Source organism: Coffea eugenioides, chromosome 5, assembly GCF_003713205.1.
Source record: "Coffea eugenioides isolate CCC68of chromosome 5, Ceug_1.0, whole genome shotgun sequence".
NCBI lineage: Eukaryota > Viridiplantae > Streptophyta > Magnoliopsida > Gentianales > Rubiaceae > Coffea > Coffea eugenioides.
In genome coordinates, this window is record NC_040039.1 from 48,746,466 (window position 1) to 48,772,171 (window position 25,706).

Sequence of the window (25,706 nt, forward strand, 5' to 3'; positions counted from 1 at the left end):
ATCTTTAATCTCCATCATGCCAAATGTCGTTCGAGCTGTACTAACGAGGAATAAGAGCAAGCCAGGAGCTTAGAATACATGGCATGCGTACCATTGATGATTCGACAAAAAGCAAAATAATCACTAACAAATAGCATGCAATATCGATCGTACCACTTGGCCATCCGGTTTTTCTCCTTCTTGGGATGATTCTTGTTGTTTTCCGAGTGATTTTGAAACTTGTGTTAATTAAACCTGCAGACCATTTTTAATAACTCAAAAAGGGGACCCAAAAAAAAAAAATGTAATCAGAGAATGTCTAACACAGGCTGATTGGATAAACAATCAGTCGTTCTTGTTTAGTTTGAACCGATTCAAGAAGCTGACTGAAATCTGTCGCAAGTATACATATATATATATATATATATATATATATGCTGATTTATACAAATGTACTTTGCATACTTCAAGAACTACAAGCCTCAATGGATTAAAAGACATGTACTTTACGGATGCTTAGTAGTATTTATAGAAAGCTAACTTTAATATCTTATTATGAGGGCAGTAGGTCCCATAAGAGGGCGTCATTTGGAGGTTATAGTATCAAATCTGCTCTACCTTTATGCCTAGAATGCCCAATGACAATTCTAAATCCCAAACAGATTTTGGTTCGTTGTATTGATCAGATGCTATTGTCTCTGCTACGAGACCTGTCCGGTTGCTAATAAGCATATAATAAATGCACATGGAGCTAATGTTAGTATTACCTTATCTACATTCTCCAATGGCAAACACCCACCAGAGATTTTAGTGCTCTCTCAGTGACCTACTGGAGAGCCTTTTCCTTAGCTGCTGATAGTGACTGGAGTTTGGCACACACTAACATTAGGCCTGAATCTTTGTCCACAGACGTCTAACTGCATCCAGTCCAACAACAGAAGAAAATGTTCTACTCAAGGCTCCATGGTTTGCATGTGGCTGGTTAAATGTCTTAAACGCAGCTTGTCCGCCATTAAACTCTCTTCAAAATTTCAGTTTTTTAGCGCTGTGAATGACAAGTTCATATGAAACCACACCATAACATCACGAATGATAGGCTGATAGCATATCATGTCTACAAAGAGTACGTACGTACTGAGAAATGATATTCTTGCACTATTCATGATTAAACAATGACCAACATTTGAGTTTAATATCTAATTTGACTCGAACTAATTGGTCGCCTCCTGAGGATTCTTGTATTCAAGCCCGAGGTGCTTCGTCTGAGCAACCAACCTGGGCTAGACAAACGCAAAATTTCGAAGAAGCATAAATTGAACTAAGCGGAACAACATTACATAACAAAACGGGTGAATCCTAGAAATTGGTTGCTAAGAACCAGAAGTCAAAACTATCTGCCAAATGTACTCAGCTACATGTAAGTAGGATCAAAACCACATCATGACCCTGTGACTGGAAGCTGCTCAATATCATTACCCTTCAACTCATTCTCAGTGAAGAGGCCCTCTTGGACTGGGACATCTTTCAACTGCTGGGACGAAATCACATCAGCAATAGCCTTCCTGGCAGCTGATACTTCATCATCATTCACTGCCTTGTCATTCTCCAAACCAGATTCATTTGGTCCTTCAGATGAATCATTCTCTTCCTTTGGGGGTGGAACGAAAAATGGAATTTTACCTCTCTGCCAATCATGAAGTACCATCTTTGCAGCTGTCATCAAGTCAGGTTCACCTCCCTGCAGATAGGTATATCAAGTCTCAAATCCAGCATGTGCGGATACACTACATTGCAAGCATTGTGGTTCCGTTCTGATTACACTATACGAAATAGAAATACTGCCCATCTGACTCCAAATACGTACTTACCCTTAAAAGTTTGCCACTAGCCTTGCAGAGTTGAACAAGGAAGTCATTTTCATCTTCCCTGAACACCAAAAGCAATTCGTCAAGATTGGCTCAAGTCAGTTGTATAACCGTGTCCCAAGTGTAGAAGAACACAACACTGATCACAAAAAGTAATTGAGAAGTAAAACTTAATAACAGTCTTTCATGCTCGTCATTTAAAACACACGAGGTGTCTGCATGAAGAAACATGCAAATGCTAGACACTTCAGGACTTCAATAGTGTAGTTCACAGTAAGCCCCACAGGGAAGGATGTTATGTGAATTCGTTTGAAAGTTCCATAATTGAATCAAAGAACAAAGAATTGGCTCCATTTGAGTTGAACAAAAACATAATGGGAACGGTGCCACACTAAAACCGGTAAAGTGAGATAAAAACACTAACATAGAAAGACAGAGCATGTAACCATGTTTTCATCATTTGCTTTTACAGCACCAAATGGGGTTGGAAGAGGAAGAATGACACATGTCCAATACTCCATGCAGAGAACATACCAATCTTTTATTTTGTATGCTCTCTCAAGGTGCACCTTCTTTACACGATTCAGAACTTCACCTATGTGCTCAGCAGCATCCTCCAAATTTGTTACACGAACCTGCAGAAAAGGTTTAATATGTCAGCAATTTAAAAAGCTATTGACAGTAGAAAGATGAGGTTGATGTCATAGCAAATTGAAAGAAACAAGAAGCTAACCGAACAAAGGGATGGAGGAACAGACAAAAAGTACAGCGGTTTAAGGAAGAAATATAAAAACACATATGTTCCTGAACTCTTTGGAAAAAAATGAAGATCAGAGATTCTTAAATGATATTTTAGCTATATACATGCCAGCCAATACATGATCACATATTCAAAACTACAGACATACAAAACAGCCAAGTATTACTCCCAGGAAAAGGAAATGAGATGCATACCACACCCTTCAAGACAATATCTGTTTCAGAATCATTGTTCTGGTAGACAACTCCAGGGCAGTCAATCAAGAAGATCCTCTTTGTGAGTGTAATATATTGCCAGACTTTGGTCTCTCCAGGAATAGGAGCAACCTTGCAAACCTATAATAATGAAATAACAGATCAGCTAATTCAGACACTTCATATCTGAACCATACAATCACACAATTCTATGCTTTGCGGGAATCCATCATATGCTCTTAGCTAGGAAAAGGAAATATATGCAACTTCTAGCAACAAGAGAGAGCTTCAACCAATCCTCACAAATTGAGTAGCCATGAACTTTTAACAGGACAGCAGATCCATTAAAGAAAGGATATATATCGTGGGGACTAGAACATACAAGCTACCAGCTAACTTCCATATTTCATCTTAAACCAGTCTGAACGTAATAACTTGCATTTATTTGGGAAAATATATGCAACAATAGAAAAAGATCTTACATTCTTGGTACGCAGTGTATTGATAACTGATGACTTTCCAACATTAGGGTAACCAACAAACCCCACGGATATTGCTTGCTTGTCACTCTTTAGTCGAGAAAATTGTCTCAATACTGATAGAAGTGAACCCTAAACCAAATGAACAGGAGTTGTGATTAAACTCTTGTGGTAAGAACATAAATAAATGAGTATGAGAATATTCAATCTGGTTGAATCAATGTAATGGCCTTCCTTTGTCATAGCTCCCCCCCCCCCCCCCAAAAAAAATACCCTCTTTCTCCCCAAGCAGTTGGTAACAGTTTTTTGGCCATAATATGCCATAAAAAACCTAAACAGTGAAGTCAGACAATTCACAATGGAATATAGGAGGTCCAGGTAAGCCCCTTATTTCAAGTTCCCAATATGACTCAAAATTGTCCAATCCATGTCAGATCTTTGCTGTATTGGCTCTAGGAAGTTCCAGGGTTCGGCTCTTCCCAAACAGTGAAGTCTGAATACTCTTGTATAGCATCTAGGGGTTCTAACAAGTACATTTTTCCTCTATGGTCTTGGCATCAAGGATGAACGCTATTTGCATAAAAGGACATCAGTTTTCCCTCTTGGAAAGCAAGTCTTCTGTGTTCAGAAGGTTGAAGTTCGAAAGGACAGTGCATACCTTGCCAAAGGACTTGTTGATGCTCGCATGGAATGCCAAAGATGGATATTCCTTGGACAATACTCTAAGCCATCCTTTAGTTACCCAGGTAGGAACTAAATCACACTGGAAAAAGTGAGCACATTTTAATCTCTGGTGTGCAAAAGCTAAAGAAGCAAGCAAAAGATGCATCTAAAGCAGAATTACAAAATCCAAAGGAATCAAAAACCTTATTCAGCAAAAGAACCATATGTTTATGCATGCAGTGTTCTTTCAAGTGCTTCTCCAGATGATGACATCTTGTACCTTGTGGATCTCTAGCATCTAAAACCTGGCAATAAAGAAATTAGTCATGTCCTAAACTCTTTAACAAGTACTGGACCCTCCAAATGAGAGCAAGGAAGGAGGAAAAAAGAAGAGATACTGGGTCTGCAGAGAATTATGACATCTAACTTTTTGTAACAAGCAACCAACATAACAGTAATACTATGTCCAATCAACTGCATTCCTTTTTCTGCCCCTGATTAGTTAATTGACAAAAAATTAACTGCTAAAATCTATTAAACAGGATGGACTAGCATTGCATGCATGTACCAAGGCCCCAAAAAAAAGGAAGCAGTGTCTGTTCCCCTTTCCCAACACAAGGTAAATAGTGACAGCAATGCCAACCTGAACAACAACATCTGAAGAGTCTATGACTTTGTAGAGTTCACCCCATATTCTCTTACTTTGACCTTTCTCAAACATGGTATGCCGTACAAGGTCCTTGACTCCATCTTCATTTTCTTCCACACAAGTGCTAGTACTATGTTTCTCTTCAAAGGCATCTGAGCAATCCAGATATGAAGCCATTACAACTATAAACATATTAAACACAAGATAATGCTACAAAGTGCGCAGATCCTAATAGTCCGACAATTAGCAAAAGAAATTAACTTTGTTTACCTTGAGAACCATCAGCCTTCTTCACTAGCGACTCATAATCTGCTGCCATTAGCTTGGGACGTTTCCTCTTTCCCTTTGGTCCAAACACATCGGCAAAAGGCTCTGTGTCTAGAAGATGCACTCGAGCTTGCTTTACATGCAATTAGAGAGAGAGAGAGAGAGACAGACAGAAGCAGGCAATATCAGCAAAACGAACATAAACAATGAGGCATGACACCAGGAAAAATTACATTCAAAATGCTGTTGAAGGTTCAAACGTTAATAACTTCTAAACACATGCAAAATTCATAGCAAACTTATAAGCATTCCATTCAGAATCTTCCATTTGAGACTGCTGAAGCAAACCAAACCCCAAGATCAGAGTTGAGTTGGCTTTTACTACTAAGTTCTACTCTTTTACTATTTTGAAACAACAGCCAACTTTCGATGCTAATTCCCTTTTTTAACTATGACTGAACGAGAGACTGGGAGGTGTCTATCCTCATGAGGAATTGAATCAAAAGAGTCTTACTTGATGTAGTATTCCAAAGCTAAATTAAAAAACTAGTGACTACAGGCACCGACTAGGCAATAAAAGAGATGAATAGCATAAACAAAAGACAACAAATTAGAGAATCAAAATGTACCACTGCATTTCCATATCAACTGAAAAAGAAACTTTTTACCTTCTGATGATCATTTAAAAGCGACAAAGGCAGCTTTCTCTCCTTCAAAATAACATTGTAATTACTCGAAAGCCGACTCTGCAGCTCCTCCCTGAAAAACTCCAGCTCTTTCTGATTCACAACCCTAGTATTCCCTGTCAAATGAATTATTTGACAAACAAAGTAACATTTTTCCGCCCAGAGGCCAGCTGGAAGTTATCAAAATTATTCCAATGATTATATCCATGCGACCTACCGAACCATCGGCGATCAGGTTGAATTCGAGTTGACGGCAACTCTTTGGACTGCAAATCATGCTTTACAATTTGTCCCTTCTTGTCGCGCTTCGGCCGCGAATTATACATCTTGAGCCGCCGAACAGTGGCGGAGCTGCGGCCTCCTTTGGTCTTACTACTACTCCCATCTCGGTTAACGTCCAGAGAGTGTTTCGGCTTTCCGGAAACGTTGACAGACTTCTCCTTCTTCTTCGCCATCCAACAAAATTGGCAAATGGGAATTCAACTACTTCTGATGTTCAGCTCCGGTGCAGGTTCTACCCCAGTAAAACTCGAGAAAAATTTGCAAAGCGGAGAAGATGTGGTGGTACTATCGGAGAAGCGGCAGAGAAGGCGGTGAGGTACAACCGTCTTTGCAGAGGTGACCTCACCTAGGGTTTTGAAGAGAGATAAACGGTCACTATTTCCTGTTATTTATACTTTTAATTGCAATATGTACCCCTGAACTCTCATCTGTTTGCAATTCATCCTCTAGAATATTGTACTAGGCAGTTACTTTTAGGCCTAAACAGTGCCCCCGCTCCCGGCCCCCCATTCCCGAGGGTACCCGGGTGGGCGGAGGTTTATAGGTTTATAATTAATAAAAATATATAATTAGTAATTTAATATAAATATATAATTAGTAAAAAGTATATAATAAAAGTACTATAAAAGATACTCTAAAAAAGTAGTCTAAATTTTTTTAATATTTAAAAAATATTTTAAAAACTCTACTACTTTTAAATATTTTAAAATATTTTCTAAAAATATTTCAAAATATATTCTAAAAACTTGTTACAGTAAAATTTTTCAAAAACACCCCCAAAAATAACTAATCCAAACAGAACCTATATTAGTTAAAATTGTAATTAGTAATTTAATATAAATATATTAATATAACTAATTAATAATTTGTATTAATATAAATATATAATTAATTATATTACATATGTATAATTTAATATTTATAACTAATATTATTAAATATGTTATGTATATAATTAATATATATATTATTTTATTTAATATTATTTAATATATATATATATATATATATATATATATCTTCCGTCCCGTTTTTTAACGAGGGAGTATTTTATCCCCCGTCCCACGCCATCCCACACCCCAGTAACCCCGGGGTAGATGCCAGTAGTGTCAATTGCCATTCCTCGTTACCTTAGTAGTAACTTTAATCTTTAAGCTTAAAGCCTTGGCTCATGCAAAGCCAAATAAAAATAGTAGTGGAACATTTATCTCTTGGTTTAGTTTTATGAATCCTTGTTATAGATTGCAAAGATTTGTTCGTACATTTTTTTGGGGTAATGTCCTTAATCTTTCTTATCAACTTAAAGAATGAGGTATTGAACAACTTTTTTTTCCCTCTATGAGAAAAGCAGGGGAGATGCTTTTTTTTTTTTTTTTTTTTTTTTTTGGGTAATTTTCTGTCTATTCTCACCAAGAAGTTAAGAAAAAAATTTTTTTTTTTTTTTTTTTTTTTCTTTTTGTTGGTAATTTTCTGTCTATTCTCACCAAGAAGTTAAGAAAAAAATTATTTCCTTAAATTTTATCATTTAGATTAATTGTACTATTATGTTCTTTGAAGATTGTGTAGTAATTACCCTTTATGGTACTTTATTGTTATTCCCTCGGTGTGATAAAACAACTTTTTGAGTCTTAAAATGTTAGTACATTTTGGGTCATTTTTAACTCTTTCTTAAAAATCAAAACCTTTTTGTGGGAAATTATCGGAGCACCATATTATCTGCCAAAGAGGATTAGCTTAAGAAAACTTTCCAAAAAGCACGAGACGTGGAAGAAGGTAATTGGGCTAAGTTGGAGGAAGTTGATGGAGCGTTAACGTCACTCGGCCCTCTGCAGGTTGGTGTTTCACATTGGAAGTTCAAACTGAGATCTCCCAGCTGAGGGAAAACAGCACAAACAATCAAAGTTCTATCTGATTCTCCATCAAACTTCCTTGCACACATGGATCGAGTTCTTAAAGATGCAAGAATTTCAGGTTCTCTCAACCTTTCCAACCGTTCTCTCAGGTCTGTTACCATTGCCATTTTTATGAGATATTTCTTCACATTTCTTGTTCCAAGAATTATTGTTGTCCAGTTTGTTTTTTTCTTTCATTTTAATACCCTTTTTATCCAGCTAAATAAACTCGATAGTTTGTGGCTGAGAGGCTTTTCATTGAGAAAAATCTTTTTGTTTGTTTTGTCCATCAAGCTGCAAGCTTTGTAGTTGGCTTTTGGTTCTTGTGGCATATCATGGTTGTCTGAAAGTGCAGAGAAAAAGCTTTGGAGCTTTGATTTTCTTAAAAATTTGAATTTTGTGGCAGGGAGGTGCCCAATGAGGTGTACAAAAGCTTGGATGCGATTGGCGAGGGAGAAAAGTGGTGGGAGGTATGGTCCATTGCTATTTTGTTGCTATTCTGAATCATTTCTTTGAGTTATTAATGGTTAATTGGAAACATAAAGTTGCTGTATGATAATTGCCTTTTTAGGCTGTAGAGCTACAGAAGTTGATTTTGGCTCATAATGAAATCGAATTGTTGAAAGAAGAACTTAGAAATTTGCCTTTGTTGTCTGTGCTGAATGTCACCCACAATAAGCTTACCAGTCTTCCAGCATCTATTGGAGAGTATGTTATATGATCCCTTGAACTAGTCAGACTCTTCGGTATTCTTTTTTTGGCTATGGATGAAAGGTTTGAGCAATGCTTCATTACCTCTACTTTATTTAACAGGTTGCACATTTTGAAATCTTTGGATGTATCATTTAATTTGATAGAAAATATTCCAGAAGAAATTGGGTCGGCAGCAGCTTTGGTCAAGTAGGCTTCTTTCGCATTTTCCTATTGTTAACGTTGAACACTTGGAATGTTGATGAGGGAATTAACCTGCTTGCAAATTCCACATTTTAGTTGGCATCCAGAAAATTTTTTGTTTTTCCTAATAAACCTACTAATATTAACTTCAGTTTTGTGCTTTGAAATGCTCTCATTCTGCATCTTGCGCTCAGGTTTGATTGTTCGAATAACCGGCTAAAGGATCTTCCGAGTTCCCTTGGACAATGTGTAGCTCTATCAGAACTTAAGGTAGAGCCTTACAGTATCTACATTATGTATTAAAAATGCAACAGCTTTACATCACATAGCATGGCTTGGAAACTGATGGCTGAAGCTTGTGAATTTCAAGTACTTTAATCTTGTCCTGAGGATGTGATGTTCTCTCAATCATATGTTAGCGATGTAATCATGTAAGCACCTTGACGCAAGCTGGGCAAAGGGAGAATATTATGCTAGCTCCTACAAAATGTAAATACTAACTTGTAGCTTTGCTCTATAAGAATGATTCAATTGAAATTTTCCTCAGGCATCAAACAACAGCATTTCCAGTTTGCCTGACGAATTAGCAAATTGTTGGAAATTAATAAAGTTTGAAGTAGAGGTATTCAATGTTGAGATACTGTTTAATACTTTATAACAGCTTTTAAAACTTTATTTTGGACCTTTTTGTGGGCTTTAATCATCGCATTCATCATTTCTGCAGGGAAATAAGCTAATAATGCTACCAAAGGAGATGATTGCATCATGCACAATGCTTACTGAGATCAATGCATGTAAATGTTCAATGCCTTTTCTCAAGGAGTTTGCTATTTAACATGGATACTCGATAAATTTGAATTCACTTCATTAACTTTTTACCATTTACAGCAAAAAATATGTTGAGTGCCATGCCAGACAATATTGGAAGTCTTTCGCGCTTGATTCGCCTTGACCTCCATCAGAACAGTGAGTGCGATGAGTTCAACCATCATGTCTCAATTTAGCCACTTAGAATTCGTTGCAGAATTTTTAGTACTAATTTCCGTAACATTTGTATTTAACAGCAGCCTATCCATATGATTTTGTACAGGAATTTCATCAATCCCATCATCAATAAACGGTTGCTTGTCATTATTGGAGTTCTATATGGGGTCCTTTCTCGATCATTGTTTCATTAATCTTTTGCACATTATTGAAATTTCGTAGTTGTTGAGCAATTTTTTGTTTCAGTGTTGACCATGCTTTAAGTGTTTTAATTAACAGGAACAATGATCTCTCTTCATTGCCAGCTGAGATAGGGGCCCTCACCAAATTAGGGACATTTGATCTCCATTCAAATAAGGTGGGTATATGAGCCTGGTGAGCTGTTCAAGCTCGCCATGAAAACTTACAGATTTACAAATTTGTTCTAACTTTTGAGTGATAAGAAGCTACCTGGATATATCCTTTTTGACATGACGTGAGATTGTTTTGTATTTCATTGTATCCATATTTTCTTTCCAAAGCCAAAGATCAATTCTTTCCATCCAATGCTTTTGAAAGGTCATTTATTTACTTCAATTTGCATGCAGTTGAAGGAGTATCCGGTGGAGGCTTGCACGTTGCAGCTTTCGTTTCTAGATCTATCAAATAATTCATTGTCTGGTTTGCCTCCTGAGATTGGTAAGGTCAGCATTCTCTTTTTAATGTATCCGATCAGGCTTATTGTTCAACTTAGAAAGCATTTTTACAAGGAAGCTCAATTTTATAAATCCCTCACCTGATTGTATTTTAGTTCTCAAAAGAATTAATGTGGATTCTTCCCATAAGTAATGAACAGTTTTTGGGTGCATTGCCACATAGGTTATTGAGCAAAATATTTGAATGGCACGTTACCATTAAGTGATGCATTCTGTGCGCTTTTATATGGTATGCATGTATATGCACTTGAACATGTAGCAAAGACATACTCTGGTCATGGTGAATTCACTTTTCTTCTAATGCAATTCATTGGGATTTATCACCGTAGCAGGAGCTGCGTTCCATTTGTTGCTTGTGGTAGCTTCTTGTTTGTTGTAATGAGAGCAAACTTCTTGATCATCTTGTACACCCAAGGGGCTCAAACTAGATGCAAACTTCCTTCCTTGAAATGTCTTGATCATTTAGGGTAGTTAGTACAACTTAAAGCAAAACTTTTAATTGGCTTAAGTGAAGATAACTACTTTGAGAAGTAAGGTAGATACCAGAATATGACTCTACTCTTAAGTCTCTTTTTGTTATTTAAGTTTTTTTTACTTTGTGCTTATTTTGATTCTTATACTTAATGTATTGTTCATAACAACGATTGCTTTTCCTTCACATTATATCTAATATATTCTAGAATGTTGTTATTTAGGTTTGATGACTACTTTACGGAAACTTTTACTGAATGGTAATCCACTGCGAACTCTTCGCAGGTTTGAATTAGTACCTTGCTAGTAGTTGAAGTAAGTCAACATTTCTCCTCTTGTAGTGTCTGTAAATCTAATTTTTCATCCTTATTCAGCTCATTGGTAAATGGACCTACTGCTGCCCTATTGAAGTTCTTACGAAGTAGACTTCCAACTGATGAAGGTAGTATGATTTCTAATGTTTGTCTTAGAACCATTATTTTTTGGTGGGTATTGTGATTCTTTAACTTTCGTCTTAATATTTGGTTCAGCATTCCAGATGACGAAGTTAATAGCATGAGGTTTATATACGTGTAGTATAATTTTTCCTTGTAACCTTTTTGTATTGACATGATAAAATTTCGCTCAGGGTCTGCAGCTACTGCAACAGCAAAAGAGGATGTAATTACTATGGCAGCTCGGATGTCTTTTTCTTCGAAGGTAAATGTAGCTCATGTTTCTGAAACCAATTTGATTGTTTGCCCACATTTTGTCCCTTAGTGATCCCTATGTTTAGATTGTTGGTGCAAGAGATTTGGGGTCCTTTGCTCCACTGGGACAAATTGTCACATTTATAAAATTTTGAGGGTAGACTTAGTAAAATGTCTAAGACAGAAGCACATTCTGATGCTCACAATTTGACTTGTTCTTTGCCTCTTGAGGTATAAAAAATTTAGCTAGGATAAACAGAGCCTTCATGAAGCATTTCCGGATTATAAGCATTTGATACTCAGAACTAGTGATCAGACAAGTTCTGCATTATTTTGGTGCAGTATCTTCTTAATTTTGCTTCAATCTACCGCTTTCCGCCTCCATACTCCACAGACTTATCTAAGTCTACGCTTCTGTAACTATTTGGTGCCACCTTGGGTTTCTCAGTCATCGCATTAGATATCTAATTGCTCTTTGAAATTAGTCTTTTGATTCCTCAGGGGAACAGTGCCATGCTTTAGATTTATTCAAAAGATGCTTTTTATGTTCTATCTATTGTTGCCATTTTATCCTAATACTAGGTTGTAAAAGCCGTAATTTACACCACAGTAGTAAAAATGATGTTGAATCTTATTAAAAACTGTTAAAAATGAACTTTCAGTTCTATTGATCTGCAAGTGGATTTGCTGGTTATCAACTTAATGTCTAAGGGTTTACCTGGATTTCTTTTTGAGTTATAAAATCTCTTGCTCATGCCTTTGGATGAATCAATCATGATATGCTTGCGTGATGAGAAATTATTTAACAGAAAATATTAAATATTGTAAAAATCAATTGATATTGAACCCTCCACAATGCAATATAAACACTATTATACTATTTTGATCACCCACTTTTTTGACATCTATGGGATCTATGTGTTAAGTGAACATGTCTTCTGTTTACTACCCAAACTTTTCAGGAAATTTCTTTGGAGGGACTGGGTTTAAATGTCGTCCCATCAGAAGCATGGAAGTCAAGTGACATCATCAAAGTTAATTTGTCAAAGAATGCAATTGAAGAACTACCTGTTGAATTTTCCTCTTGCATTTCCCTTGAAGTAAGTTTTGCCATCTACTTTTGGTTTCCTCTCTTGTAGAGCTGTTGAATAGAGCCAAAGAAGTAAAAGTGGCCTCATTAAGCTACAAGGACATGCATCTATATAGACCTATTGTTGTTGAAACTCGGGTTGTGGGCCTTGTAGCCCAAACCTTACAAGTCTGGATACATAGTCATGATATATGAAATCTATAAAATCGTCCATGCACGTGCAGGGTGGCTAAGGTTTTGTTTTTGGCTAGTAGACTTGTGCTTCTTGGAATGTATATGAAAAAGCTTGTTGTTCTTCTTCTTCCTTTTTTTTTTGTCCTGGTCAATGATGGATACTTATTAAAATGGTATGATAATTTTTCACATATTAGCGTTCAACTTATTTGTTTAAACTAAACATCCATCAAGTCCTGCTTGTTTTAGTCATAATTGCAGTTCATAGCATTAGAGCACCTAATGCATTAATTAGAGCACATAGTAATTGTGTATCTGGTGCAAAATGCAGGCTTTGATTCTATCTAAGAACAAGATAAAAGAGTGGCCTGGTGGAATCTTAAGATCCCTTCCGAAATTCTCATGCTTAAAGCTGGACAACAATCCTCTTAGACAGGTAAAAAGTCTTAATCTCTATCTTTTTTTTTTGCACTGCAAATGAATTAGACAAAGTCCTTCCTTTTGCCAGTTAACAAACATTGGGACCTTGTTGAGAGAGCGAGACAGATGTATGTTGATGATGACAATATTGAAATTTGTGTAATTTAAAAGAATCTTCATTAGCACCAAAAGACGTGTATCTCACCTTCTGACTTATTATCATCTGCAAGTTCCTTCTTGAATAAGTAAGGCCAGAGCTTCATTTTTTTTTCAAGCTTTATTCTATGCATGGACTATCACAACCCAAACTATGCCACTTCTCTCTATCATTTCATTCCAAGTCCACTTTTTCTTGGTAAACAGATTGCACCAAATGCCTTTCAAACTACTCCAAAACTCCATATACTGGATCTGAGTGGCAATGCTGGTTGTTTGCCAGAACATCCAGAATTTTCTAGCATGCCAGAGTTGCAGGAGCTTTATCTGAGGTTTGTGTTTTGCAACTTTGTGCTTATGTTGTCATCTGACAGCCCTGTCCAAAACTTTTGTTCTTGGCTCACATTGCAAATCTAATCACAGAAGAATGCAGATATCCGTCTTCCCAGCAGAGATTATGAGCTTGAAGCAGCTGCGAACTCTTGATTTGAGCCAAAATTCTCTTCAACACATTCCGCAGGTTTTTTTTTTGGCATAGAGAACTAGTGTGCCTTTAGTGTTCTGCTTGAATCTCTGTAATGCTAGTATTTTGCTTGCAGGGTGTAAAAGATATGACTAGTCTTACAGAGCTCGACCTTTCAGACAATAACATTTCTGCACTTCCACCAGAACTGGTTAGTACAAAGCTCTTTTTGTTCTGAAACCTTCGTAAGTAGTCTGTTGACGATGTCCACGTGGATTCACTGCGACTCTTTCTGAAGTTTTTTAAGGCTTCATCTTTTTCCCCTATAGCACAGAGACACACATGTACATAGATGGTGAGACGAAAGCTTTTCTAATTTCATTTATTGCTCAAGTTGCAGAGCATATCATATCTTTTTTACTACTAGTTGCGAATGTGTAAATCATGGACACATCCGGTATTTATTTTATATGGCCTGACATTTCAACTTCATATTGGTGATTTAACCTTTCTGTAATTGGAAAAGATCAATGCAATTGAAAATGCTGCATGATTTATTGAAAGTTCAATCATCAACAGTACACAGGGATATCTTTCTGTGATTCTCAATTCATTTGTACAGAATTTGTTGTTGTAGCTTGCATTTAGCATAGCGAGTCACTGGCAATGATATCCTTGCGATTTTGTCCTGCAGGGATTGCTTGAACCCAGCCTACAGGTATTAAAACTCGACGGAAACCCATTAAGAAGGTAGGCGAGTGCTATATTTCTCTGTTTTATTGAGTTGACTTCATTCTTAAAAGACTTTAAAACAAGAATCATGCTTCAGAATGTAAAAATATTGGTGCAAGCAACAGTGCTTCTACAATGATTTATATACACACTTTTTCAGCATCCGAAGGACAATTTTGGATCGAGGAACAAAAGCTATTCTGAAGTACCTAAAGGAAAGAGTCGCCGAGGACTAATTTCTCTGCGCCCGTAGCTATCTATTATGGCTACTTCTTGTGCCAGCATGGGCTCGGCGGAAACAGATATTTGCTCCTGCGACTTCCAAAAATTGTTGTTATAAAGTTTGATATTACAAATTACTCGAGCCTATCCCCTTTTTCTTTCAAATTTGGTAATGGTATAATTTGCTTGCGAGAAAATCCAGTCGCGAGTCTGAGTTGCACTCCATCTTTTGCCAAGCAAAGTTTCTCGATCGTCCTGAATATCTTGTTTCTTTGATGCTTGAAAGAGCGCAATCAATCCCTTCCAAGCAACCTAAGATATTGATATGAATATTCATCTACGTCGCCGCATGTGTTGTAGTGTCCGCATCATCATCTCGGAATTCACTTTGAAACAAAAACTTGACGATGGAAGCAAATCATGCAGAGTTGAAAGTCAATTATATATTAACCAAGCTCTCCCTCTTACGGATTGGGATCGTCTTTTCAGTTAATCTATGAAATCACTGAACAGCCATCTATGAAATGCAAGTCTGCCTAGTTCTGTACTACAAATAAGTAGGGGCGGACATGCATTGGCGTGGCCCTACAACCTTAGTAATTCAATCAAAATTGACTTACACCTTGAGAGCTTCGTTCATTCTAGTGTGACTTCTCATGCAAGTCTTATCGCTACTTGGGTAATATACACTTTTTAGCTAGCAAACCAACGAATCCTTCCTCCTCTGGTGCTCTATTTTCTGACTTCCTCATGCAAGTCTTACCTGCATTGGTAACCCACACTTTTACGTAGCTACTAGTTAGGACGGCCTTGTGTTGCTGGTTTCTTCACTGACCAGGGTTCGATTCGTGCCTGCTGCGTCGCACATCTTGACTCGCCCGGAAAGGAAGCTAATACAAGAAGGAAACGATCATAATAAAGGGAGTCCGTTCTGATTATTGGAATGCAGGTGTTTCCAAAACTTTTGGAATAACAACAATGTAAATTTGGGTCTCAGAAAAAGTTTATCGAGGAATTACGTATTTTATAAAAAAAAAAGAGGCAAAATGAAATATCTCACTATTGCAATGAAAAGGGAAATGACTATTTGCCTGTTAAATAAAGGAGTAATGCGTCCTACAAAAAAATTAGTGTAAATTTTTTACCCCAAATTCTGGGTCTCGTCCATAAGTGAAAGAGATTATATATATATCGTGCATATAGTCTTTTTATTTTTATTTTACATAAAAATTGTGTAGTTATATTGATTCAGAGATAACGTGAGAAAAAGATTTTTTTTGGAGAGCGTACGTGGAATTGACGTTTTACCTTATGTGATATTTCACAGATTTAGATATTTTACTTGCACGATTTTGATATTGGCATATTAATTACATTAAGATAGTTTAATTTCAAGTACTAATGGTTTAACGAGGCTTTCACATTAGATCATATTTAACGACATGTAGGTTTTAAATTTTTTTTTTTTCTAAGAATAAGAATTGCCATGATTCACTTACGTGCTATAAAACACAATAAAAATATAGAATAAGGTTATGGAAGCTTTGCCTTGTACAAGCAAGTCTCCCTAGTTCTGTACTACAAATAAGTAGGGGCGGACATGCATTGGCGTGGCCGGTGGCCCTACAACCTTAGTAATTCAATCAAAATTGACTTACACCTTGAGAGCTTCGTTCATTCTAGTGTGACTTCTCATGCAAGTCTTATCGCTACTTGGGTAATATCATAGTTATTAAACCCGGCCCGGCCCGGCGGTTCGACCGGTCAACCCGGCGAACCGGCCACTAAACCGGGCCGGTTCTTCAATTGGATCGTTTCTGCATATGAACCGTTGACTTTTCAACGGACCGACGGTTCAATCGGATTAAACCGGAAACCCGGCCGGTTTTGTGGGCAGACCGAGTTTGAGGAAAAAATGTTTGTCCAAGCCTTTGCTTGGATTCGAACTTCAGACTTTCAGTATTGTTTGTGCGTAGCTCACCACCAGGCCACTTTGCCACTTGTTCATTAAAGGCCATTCTTATGCTATATGAATGTTTTGTTAATTTCATCTTTATTTTTTTAAACTCTCCAAAACAAATGTATTTGGAATCTTTTAATAAAACTTATGACCCTTATATTCTATAAATTATAAAATAGATTTCAAAAATAACATATTACATAATTTATTTTAAAGACAAATATTGTTTTTTAAATATTTTTTTGCATTTAAAATTTGTAAATAACCTAGATAATTACAATAAACATCTACACTTGAAGTTTGGTGGATTACTAATTAAATTTATGTTTTGCTGATTCTTATATGAATTAAATATTCTATAGCAAATTAAATTAAATGAATATTTGTTATGACATTATTTATTACAATTTATCTCATATATCCTATATCAAAATTTATAAAATATAATATTTAAATATATGTAGTGACCCACTGGTTCAACCACTCACCCACCGGTTGAACCAGTGACCCGTTGACCCACCTCCTTCGCCGGTCTCCTCTTCGGGCCGAGTTTAATAACTATGGGTAATATACACTTTTTAGCTAGCAAACCAACGAATCCTTCCCCCTCTGGTGCTCTATTTTCTGACTTCCTCATGCAAGTCTTACCTGCATTGGTAACCCACACTTTTACGTAGCTATATACACTTTTAGCTAGTATCCTGGCAGCAATAAAGAGATATTTTATTGTCTAGTACCAAGAATGAAGTCTTCTCAACCCATTTTCCTTCTTGGTAATGGTATCTGTCTTCCTTTTTTGGTTTCCCTTCTAACATGCGCTTTTGGCTGGCTAAACTTCTCAGCCTCCCTCTTGACTTGAGTCTTTAAACTGGATGTTTGGTGGAGATTAACCGCATAATGGTGTTGATGTTTTCGTTGCTATTTTTTTTCCAGTGATGTAGACACTTTTGATATTTTGAGAATCAAAATACATATCTTTCACTATAAAACCGAAACCCTTTTCCAGTCCATTGGCAAAGCAAAACGTGAGAAGAGAAGACAGAGAAAAAAAGACAGAGAAGAGAAGTGTTACAAAAAAAAAAAAAAAAAAGAGGGAAAAGAGAGTTGAAGTCATGGGAAGGGACAAGGGGAAGGAAAAAAGAATTGAAAACTTCTGTTACGCTTGTAACGAGAGTTGGTGGTTGGCAAGATCCATGAGGAAACACAACAGAAAGCATCATCGCGAGCTTGAATTTGAGTGTGGATATTGTGGCACGATGTTCGAGTCTCAAGAGCAGTGTGACGAGCACAAGGCACTGAAGCATCGACGACATTTTAATGTTAGCCACTATTAGTTATAAGAGTCAAGTATTAGAAAAGTAAAATGTTAGTGTCAAATGGTCTGCTTCTGCACTCTCCAGAGACATTCTGGAGAGCTTGCAACAAGTTACTAGGAAGGTGTCAAAGTTTGGTTGTTAGGGTCAAATAGTAGTATGCTTCTTTGCTTAAAGCACTCTCCGGAGACCATTTCGGAGAGGTTGCAAGTTAACAGTGGTAAGAAGGTGTCAAAGTTGGCAAGTTACTAGTGGTAGGAAGGTGTCAAAGGCTTGCTGCTGTAAAGTTTCTTATCAATCAATATAATATAATATTTATATATTTTTTTTTTGTCCCTAGCCATTAAAATTCCAACACCTATTGCTCTTTTTATCTGTCGGTATATACTCCTTCTACTGGAATTTTTATTAGGGAAGTAAATCTAAGCTAATACTAAAGACTTGTATTTTCAATTGGGAGTGGTGGGGTTATTATATATGGTATCTCGGGGTGTGGTGGCCTTAGAGAAATGGCTTTTCGAACCATTTTTCCATAACATTGAAGCAACTCCTCTTTCTGATCTTCGGACTCCAAATGTTTATACAGCAATGGGTTTAATTCTGGCTTGCTGTAATTAAAGACTTGAAATTGTAAGATGCCAACAGATCGATTGCACTATACTTGGGGTAAAATAATTCTCCTGGGGACGTCTTCTTGCTCGTCGTTCATTGCTGCAAATTAGGAACTTCATTTGCGTGCCATGTTGCAACAGCAGCCTTTCTTTTGTTTGTTTGTTTGTTTGTAGGAAGCTATAAGTTCATTTTAAAAATTAGCATGTACCAGTAGTATCATTTGATTTCTTCTATTGGTCTGCAGAATCTTCTTTGCGATTGTTGAGTTCAGCGACGGTGTTTCTTTCTTTCTTTCTTTCTTGTAATTGGATGGCTGAAGGTGGGATTGTCTATTCTCTTCAAAACAACCAGACAACGGGTAGCTTCTACATATTTATGAAATTTGGTAGCTTTTCCCAGAACCAAATTATTTCATTTCATGACCATTGTTTGGGGTCATCTCATCCGCAGTGTAGAATCTGGGGTGGGGGTCATCCACAGTGAGTGCACCCGACCAGTTATTAACATTCCCTATAACAGAAGAAACCGTCGTGCCTTCCTCAAGTTGGGTGGTGAGGTAATGCCACCGAATTAGAAGTTCTGTAGAAAGCCATCCTTCCTCTCAAATGCTGTATAAAAATTGCATTTGGTTGTCAAAGTGGACAGCAGCTGCAGTAGCAGAAAGATTAAAAAGACAAAAAATGAACCGTGCAAGCAAAAGATTTTCACTCACTCTATAGTTTACATCGTCTTTCTTTCTAGACTTGTTCGCAAGAGACGTGTGAGAAAAATGATGGACTCCCAAGCTAACGTGGCACTAACCTCCCTCCTACCTCCTCCCTGTCCTCCATATCCTTCAATTTTAGTTTTTTTTTTTTTTTTTTTTGCAATCATTGGCTTGTATTTCTTCTCTTTTGGTCGTATAATTTTCTTGTCAAAACCGACCTTCAAGTCTTATTTGAGATACTAAACAAATGACGACGGCCTGCATAATTTGTTTGATGGACTCATCTATGTGTTTGAATTAGTGTTTTTTTTCCCTTTTTAGTTTTTACTGGAAATAAGTTACACGAAGTCTGATGTTATAATCCAATTAATCTTCACCCAAACTGGATGTTCATATCCTTCAACCATTTTTTCTTTTTCATTATACCTTAACAAATTAATTTAAGCTCTAATGGAAAGAGAGCGTAAAATGTTTCAGTTTAAGGGCTACGCTCCTCCCTCTTGCTTTGCTTGCCTATTCAATGTGTTGAAACGCATTTTGGCTCTCTAACCACAATTTCATGCTACTACCCGCTGCCTAGAGGGTTGACTTGGCCGGCTCTTGTGCCCATCTTCCTTCTCCAAAGTCTCAAAGCCCCCAGGGCATATGGCGTAGCTCGGCCTTGTGTTGCTGGTTTCTTCACTGACCAGGGTTCGATTCGTGCCCGCTGCGTCGCACATCTTGACTCGCCCGGGAAATCTGTATGGGCCTGTCAGCTTCCCTCCGGTTCGGATCCAAAGGGTTCGAGTCGGGGCATGTTCGGGTTACCCAAAAAAAAAAAAAAAAGGTGTCAAAGCCAAATTTAATTAAATCAGACCTTCGCACCAGAAAATGGCTTTAATTTCAATATTTTGGCTTCCATATGGCATCAAAACAAATACAAAGTGAAATTGGCTTCAGAGCAAGTTTGCGTCTCCATGACCCTAGTGCCGTGCCCATGATGTCTTTGAAGGCGTGTTGTTGCTTCTGGTTCCATAAAATTGAAAATCTTGGAATTCCTTTTATTTTATTTGGTAAATGTATGGAATTATCAATCACAGCGTTCATTTGTAAATTCGACCTTTGACAGAATCTTTTTCAAGTAATAACCGATGGAATGAAAGTCAATTTGGTGTTGAAAATCAATTCTCCAAGCAATTTCCGTCGTCTTAAATCAGGGAACAAGGATATCGGGCTATCATCGATAATTTTTTCACTGCACTGGACTAAGTTGTTTGACTGCTCAGAGAATATATGCCCTCCAAATTTCCTGCGTTCGAGTAGAAGCTCATTCAAAGAATTCTTTTGTGTTTGTCTATGATATAGAAATCAGCAAGTAATCTGAGTTGATATCAAGACAAAGTAACCTTTTTAAAAGGAAAAGAAAGTGAAAACTTCTCAATCAAATGGTAGTTCATTTAGAACTACATATGAGTTCGATTTCACTTGAACGTAAATTCAATTTTGATACATAAGATGCCCCTCAAACGCCACAGAAACTATAAAATCCTTTATAAGGGAGCTATTCGCGCCCCCATGATGAAAGATTAGTTCATGAAATTTTCTATCAAATAATAATTCCATTGAATTAAGAAATGGGTTCCAACCAAATTACCCATCATATATTCAAAATGGCTTTAATCTAAATTATTTCCCCATGAAATCTATAAAAAAGCAAAACTACAAAGTACTAGTACATTTCCCCTTAAATAAGCACTTTGCCCTCTATTTGATAGTTTAAAACAAAATTGCGCGCCCTTATTATTTTATTTTATTTCTTTTTTGTTTATTCATTCCCTTGTTTTTCCTTTTCCACTACTTGCTTTTATTTTTTTATTTTACTTCTTTTACTATTTTCTTTTTTTTTCATGTCTCTTATGTCACTATTTTGTTTCACTTTCCCATTAGTATTACTCATTTGCGAGCGAGCTTATTATAATTATTTTTTACATATAATTTATTCTTGTTTTATTTGTTTACACTAATAGAAAAATTCAAGGCACGTAAATTGTATAGTGTATAAAACTAATATGTACTTGTCATAATAAAAAAAGTGTACATTACTAGCAATTTGAATATTTAAAAAGATATTACCAAACTAGAACTTTAATTTACTTAATACTTACAAATATATCCCATAAAAATAAAGTGCTTAATATTTTTATTACTTTTTTATGCATGGTTGATTAATCACAATTATTGTCATTGAATTTGTTATTGTTGTTATTAAAAATCAACTTATTTTAAATTCTAGATGCATTGATTTAAATAATATACGAAATAGTCTATACGCATAGATAGTATATGCTTTGTTATAGCATAGATTTTATGATAATTATTACTTCCAATAAAAACAAGTAAAAAAATAGAAATAAATAAAAAATAAGTTTAAGAAGATCAAAATTAATATATAGATAATAATAGTAAAAAAGAAAGAAAGTAGTTGGTCACATGAGAGAAAGGAAAAAAATTTATATATATAAAAAAAAAGACAAGTAGATAAAGAGAAAAAAGAAATAAAATAATAATTAATATAGAAAGAGCATTTTGTTGTGAAACATAAAATAAGGGGGCAAAGTGCCTATTTATTGAGTTTTAGGGGGAGGGTTAAAGAAACCTTCATTCAATGGAAGGAAAAAGACAACATTTATATCCCACCTTTAGCCTAAACACTTATTTTGTGTTTATATTAAAACAAACACAATTGTTTCCAATTTAACGGCGATTGTTTGTCAGAGAGCTTTTACCTTAACAAGTCAATAGAATTCTATCAATGTGAAAATTCTTATTTCTGTATACCACTAATATACTCCAGTGATCACTTTGTTTGATGTTAAGTAGGTTCTAAATATATATACGAAATTCTTGAGCCTTGTATTTTCAGCAAATTTATGCTTACAAATTAATGAAATTTCCCTAGAACGTTGTTGAAATTTTGAAATCTATATCTATATCTCACCTGCTAAAAGAAATCTTAAAACGTACGAGTTTATTATCCTACGAATAGTGTATATATATATATATATTTTAAGTGACAAAATTTTATGTCCCACCATCCCAATGGTAAAATGATATGTCAATAACAAACTCTTTTAAACATTTGTAATTTAAACTAAATTTGAATATTTTAAGATGATTAAGATTTTTTTTCTTATAATGTTTATGATGTCTAAGGAGATGCTATGTATTTATGATGTTTACGGAAATAACATGTAATAACAATTAATCAAAAAAGTAACAATTAAACCTGCGTACTCCCATACCAGTCTTTTTGAAAGGGTGCCAGTCATGAAAGCGGTTTTGACACCATTCAATAAAGGAGGAGGGAATCATTTTAAGGCGAAAATGTTGCCCGCTAGCTCTTCAATTAGAGTTCATCACAAAGCAGTATTGGGTTGCAAACCCAAACTGTGAATGCTATGTTTGGCACCCCTGAAGCTCGATACATTACATCATTAACCAGAAAGGTGGGAATTCAGGATGGATGGACTTTCCGGGAAAATGGGGTTCAATTGTACCATTTTCCAAGTTGAAAATTCCCATGTCTAGACCCCCTCCATCTCGGTCACCCCAGAAATTATCCGGATCATCGTCCGTAAAGTAGATGCAATTGGGTTTCAAGGATCCATTAAACTTGTATGCAGGCAAAGACGAAGATGGATTTCTACCAAGGAATAATGCCCGGTCTCCCAAACCGCTCACCTCAGTCCATTTGTAAGGATATTCATTATCATCAATATTTTCTTCTAAATGATCATGACAACCAAGCCTGTCCTCCAGCTTCAGAACGGAAAAACCAATTGTGTAATAATTCAGCACTTCACCATCTTCAGTTTCCTCGCCTCCACGAGTACGAGCAACTAGTAAAAGATCTCCTGATGACTCAACCAGGTACTTTTGAGTGTAATCTGGAGGTTCATAAGGAATTGGTGCAATTATTTTCGCTCTTGGTCCATCGCCACCACTCTTGTCATCATCGATGTCACAAGCAACCACACTTCCATGGCAATCCACTGCATACAGTTTGTCCTGGTGGAAAATAATATCCTGATAAGCCTTGGAAGGGACGCGAATGTTAGTCCACACCTCATCTCCTAGCCTTGCAAACGCTAATATCCTCACTTCGCCATATATTGCAGCTATAACACAGCAGTCCTGATGAGTGTGATCGTCATGCAAACCAGTCTTTTCATCCAGCCAAGGATTTGAGGACAATGCTACCTTTTCTACAAACATACTAAAGAGTTCCTGAGGCCTGTATTCGTGATGGTAGGCATAATGATCACTAAAGGCAAGCATGGAAGGAAGGGAAATCTGTTTACGGGTGAAGGGATGCACAAGACTAATTTGTAAATCATGGCCTAAAGTGAAGATGCATCCGTAAGATGCTCCCACACAGTTCCTGCCCGAAGCTTCGGGCAACTCAAATTCGTACGCCTTCAAAGTTGACAAGTTAAAGAAACGTCGAATTTTAGGTGCATCTTTTAATCCATCTTCATCCTCAACAAGCACGAACCATGGTGGTAAAGGAGGTGATTCCTCCTTCGAAGCATAACGGGACACAGATTGATATATTTCGCAATCAAGGCAGAAGAATATGTCATCAGTTTCTACCTTTCCCTTAGCCTCGTCCTCAGCATGCAGGAGCCAAGCAGGTACGAGAGGTTTCTGCTTTAAAGTACATGATGCAGATTGCCATGTTTTACAAGAAGCACAGTAAAAAATGTCATCAAGTCCTACCTTTTCCTCCTCAGCAAGCACCAGCCATGGAGGCAAAGGTGGTTTCTCCTTTAAAGTGAGCGATGCAAATTGCCACGGCTTGCATACTGCGCGGAAGACAATAAAGTCATGGCCAGCAAGTCGTTGGGCTACCTGTGCCAGCAACTCTGGCATAAGATTAGCCCAGTCCGCCATATATCATGTCAAGCGCGAAGATGATCTGTGCAACAAGGACAAAAAGGGTTTTGCAACTAGTAACAAATTTCGATCTTAAAAAAAGAAACAAATACATATGGATTCCTTCAGCATGCATAGACATGAACTACACCACAAAACGAATTTTATTGGAGAGTTAACAAAGCGTCAACTAGTAGTAGTTCTTTGACGAGCGTCATTAGGAGAGTCGATGCAATCTTTTTTGATGCTTATGTAAATATCCACAGCGAGCATCAATATTCAACCTACGCAAAAATTCAGTTAACATATTCATGTTATGTAGTCTAAAAGTTGCTGTACTCGTAGATTAATCACCCTCAGTAAAATTCGAAATTCCCGAATGATTCCCTTTCAAAATGAATAACTAACCCAATTGAGTAAGCGAAGTAAATCTTTAAGCACATTTGCACAGAGTACAAATGCTACTGACAATTTAGGACTCGTAACGAGTGAATGTAACTGAAAGCTGAAAGTTTGGTATGCTAACTTAGGACTTTTCTTGGATAGCAAATGTCCAACTTTTCGTCGACTAATTCCAACGTGCATTCTCTATGTTTCACCCTATAGTTTTCGAAACATCCCAAGTCACTTCACTACTTATGTGATAAATGAAAGTAGGCAATGTAAGGTTCAGGCATCATTCTTACCAGCATAATTCTTTGGAGACTTATAATGTGCACGACGGATTTCTCTCCTGTTCCTTGTTTCACTCTATTATATTACTATTTTTTATTCATAAATATTATATTTTAACTTTTTGTATTTCTTTAAAATCCATAACTACTACTAACCGAGTAATACACAAAATTTAAAAAACTCAAAAAATCAAAATACATAACAATTTAGGGTCAAGCGGGTGCAAAAATTTAGAAGAGAGAAGTCAGCGCAAGTCTTGCATGAGTATTAGGCATTAAAGTTCCAAGCAACTGCAAAGCATATCCTCGTATCTAGTTTTACGTTACCGCACAAAAAACGATATTGGATGTTCATTTGTACTTTACCCAAAAGACAAAAAGAATACAGATACCGGTTTGGTTGGATAGGAATGATTTGAAAAAAAATAATTTATTTGCATCACAACACAAATTTTAACACACTTTTTTATCTTTCCAATCACCTTTTTATCTCATATATATCATATCACAAAAAATTACAAAAAATGTTACAGTAATTATTTCAAATAATCTCCAATCCAAACACACTCAGTACACAGAAGCCAAAAGAACAAACAAAAATAATTAGTTGAAGATGTTTAAAAAGCAGAGCTAAGCAGGCGCACCTTTAATCGTATGAGAGAGCGGGGGGTGGATGCAGAGAGAAGTCGCAGGGCAGCAGGGTTAGATGATTAAGGAAGAGATTATATATATAAGCACCAGAAGAGGACAGGAAAAGGAGGAAAGGAAACTAATAAAAGAAGGAAACGATTATAAGAAAGGAAGTTTTGGTTATTGGAATA

At 36.5% G+C, this 25,706-nt stretch overlaps 2 protein-coding genes across 4 annotated transcripts; one reads left to right on the forward strand and one right to left on the reverse strand.

Moving 5' to 3' along the window:
* Nucleotides 1-1,275: 1,275 nt before the first annotated feature.
* LOC113770296 (nuclear/nucleolar GTPase 2) lies at nucleotides 1,276-6,170 on the reverse strand. Its single transcript, XM_027314715.1, has 11 exons — nucleotides 5,760-6,170; nucleotides 5,525-5,658; nucleotides 4,860-4,989; nucleotides 4,584-4,741; nucleotides 4,144-4,245; nucleotides 3,936-4,040; nucleotides 3,281-3,409; nucleotides 2,799-2,939; nucleotides 2,379-2,479; nucleotides 1,848-1,905; nucleotides 1,276-1,717 (listed from the first exon to the last, which is right to left on the reverse strand). Exons 1-11 carry the CDS (start codon nucleotides 5,995-5,997, stop codon nucleotides 1,418-1,420), a joined length of 1,596 nt encoding a protein of 531 aa, XP_027170516.1. The 5' UTR covers nucleotides 5,998-6,170; the 3' UTR covers nucleotides 1,276-1,417.
* Nucleotides 6,171-7,587: 1,417 nt separating this feature from the next.
* LOC113772480 (plant intracellular Ras-group-related LRR protein 6) lies at nucleotides 7,588-14,966 on the forward strand. Of its 3 annotated transcripts, XM_027317079.1 has the most exons (21): nucleotides 7,592-7,826; nucleotides 8,123-8,186; nucleotides 8,288-8,424; nucleotides 8,530-8,616; nucleotides 8,805-8,880; nucleotides 9,158-9,232; nucleotides 9,335-9,404; nucleotides 9,499-9,576; nucleotides 9,701-9,761; nucleotides 9,874-9,952; nucleotides 10,182-10,272; nucleotides 10,985-11,045; nucleotides 11,135-11,202; nucleotides 11,389-11,459; nucleotides 12,412-12,549; nucleotides 13,045-13,149; nucleotides 13,497-13,621; nucleotides 13,713-13,809; nucleotides 13,889-13,963; nucleotides 14,447-14,502; nucleotides 14,645-14,966. In XM_027317079.1, exons 1-21 carry the CDS (start codon nucleotides 7,762-7,764, stop codon nucleotides 14,718-14,720), a joined length of 1,755 nt encoding a protein of 584 aa, XP_027172880.1. In that variant the 5' UTR covers nucleotides 7,592-7,761; the 3' UTR covers nucleotides 14,721-14,966. The 3 variants fall into 3 exon arrangements, 2 of the variants coding, with proteins under 2 accessions (XP_027172880.1, XP_027172881.1); XR_003468550.1 differs by lacking the exons at nucleotides 14,447-14,502; nucleotides 14,645-14,966 and having other exon boundaries at nucleotides 7,588-7,826; nucleotides 13,723-13,809; XM_027317080.1 differs by lacking the exons at nucleotides 8,288-8,424; nucleotides 8,530-8,616 and having other exon boundaries at nucleotides 7,593-7,826.
* The last annotated feature ends 10,740 nt before the right edge of the window (nucleotides 14,967-25,706 follow it).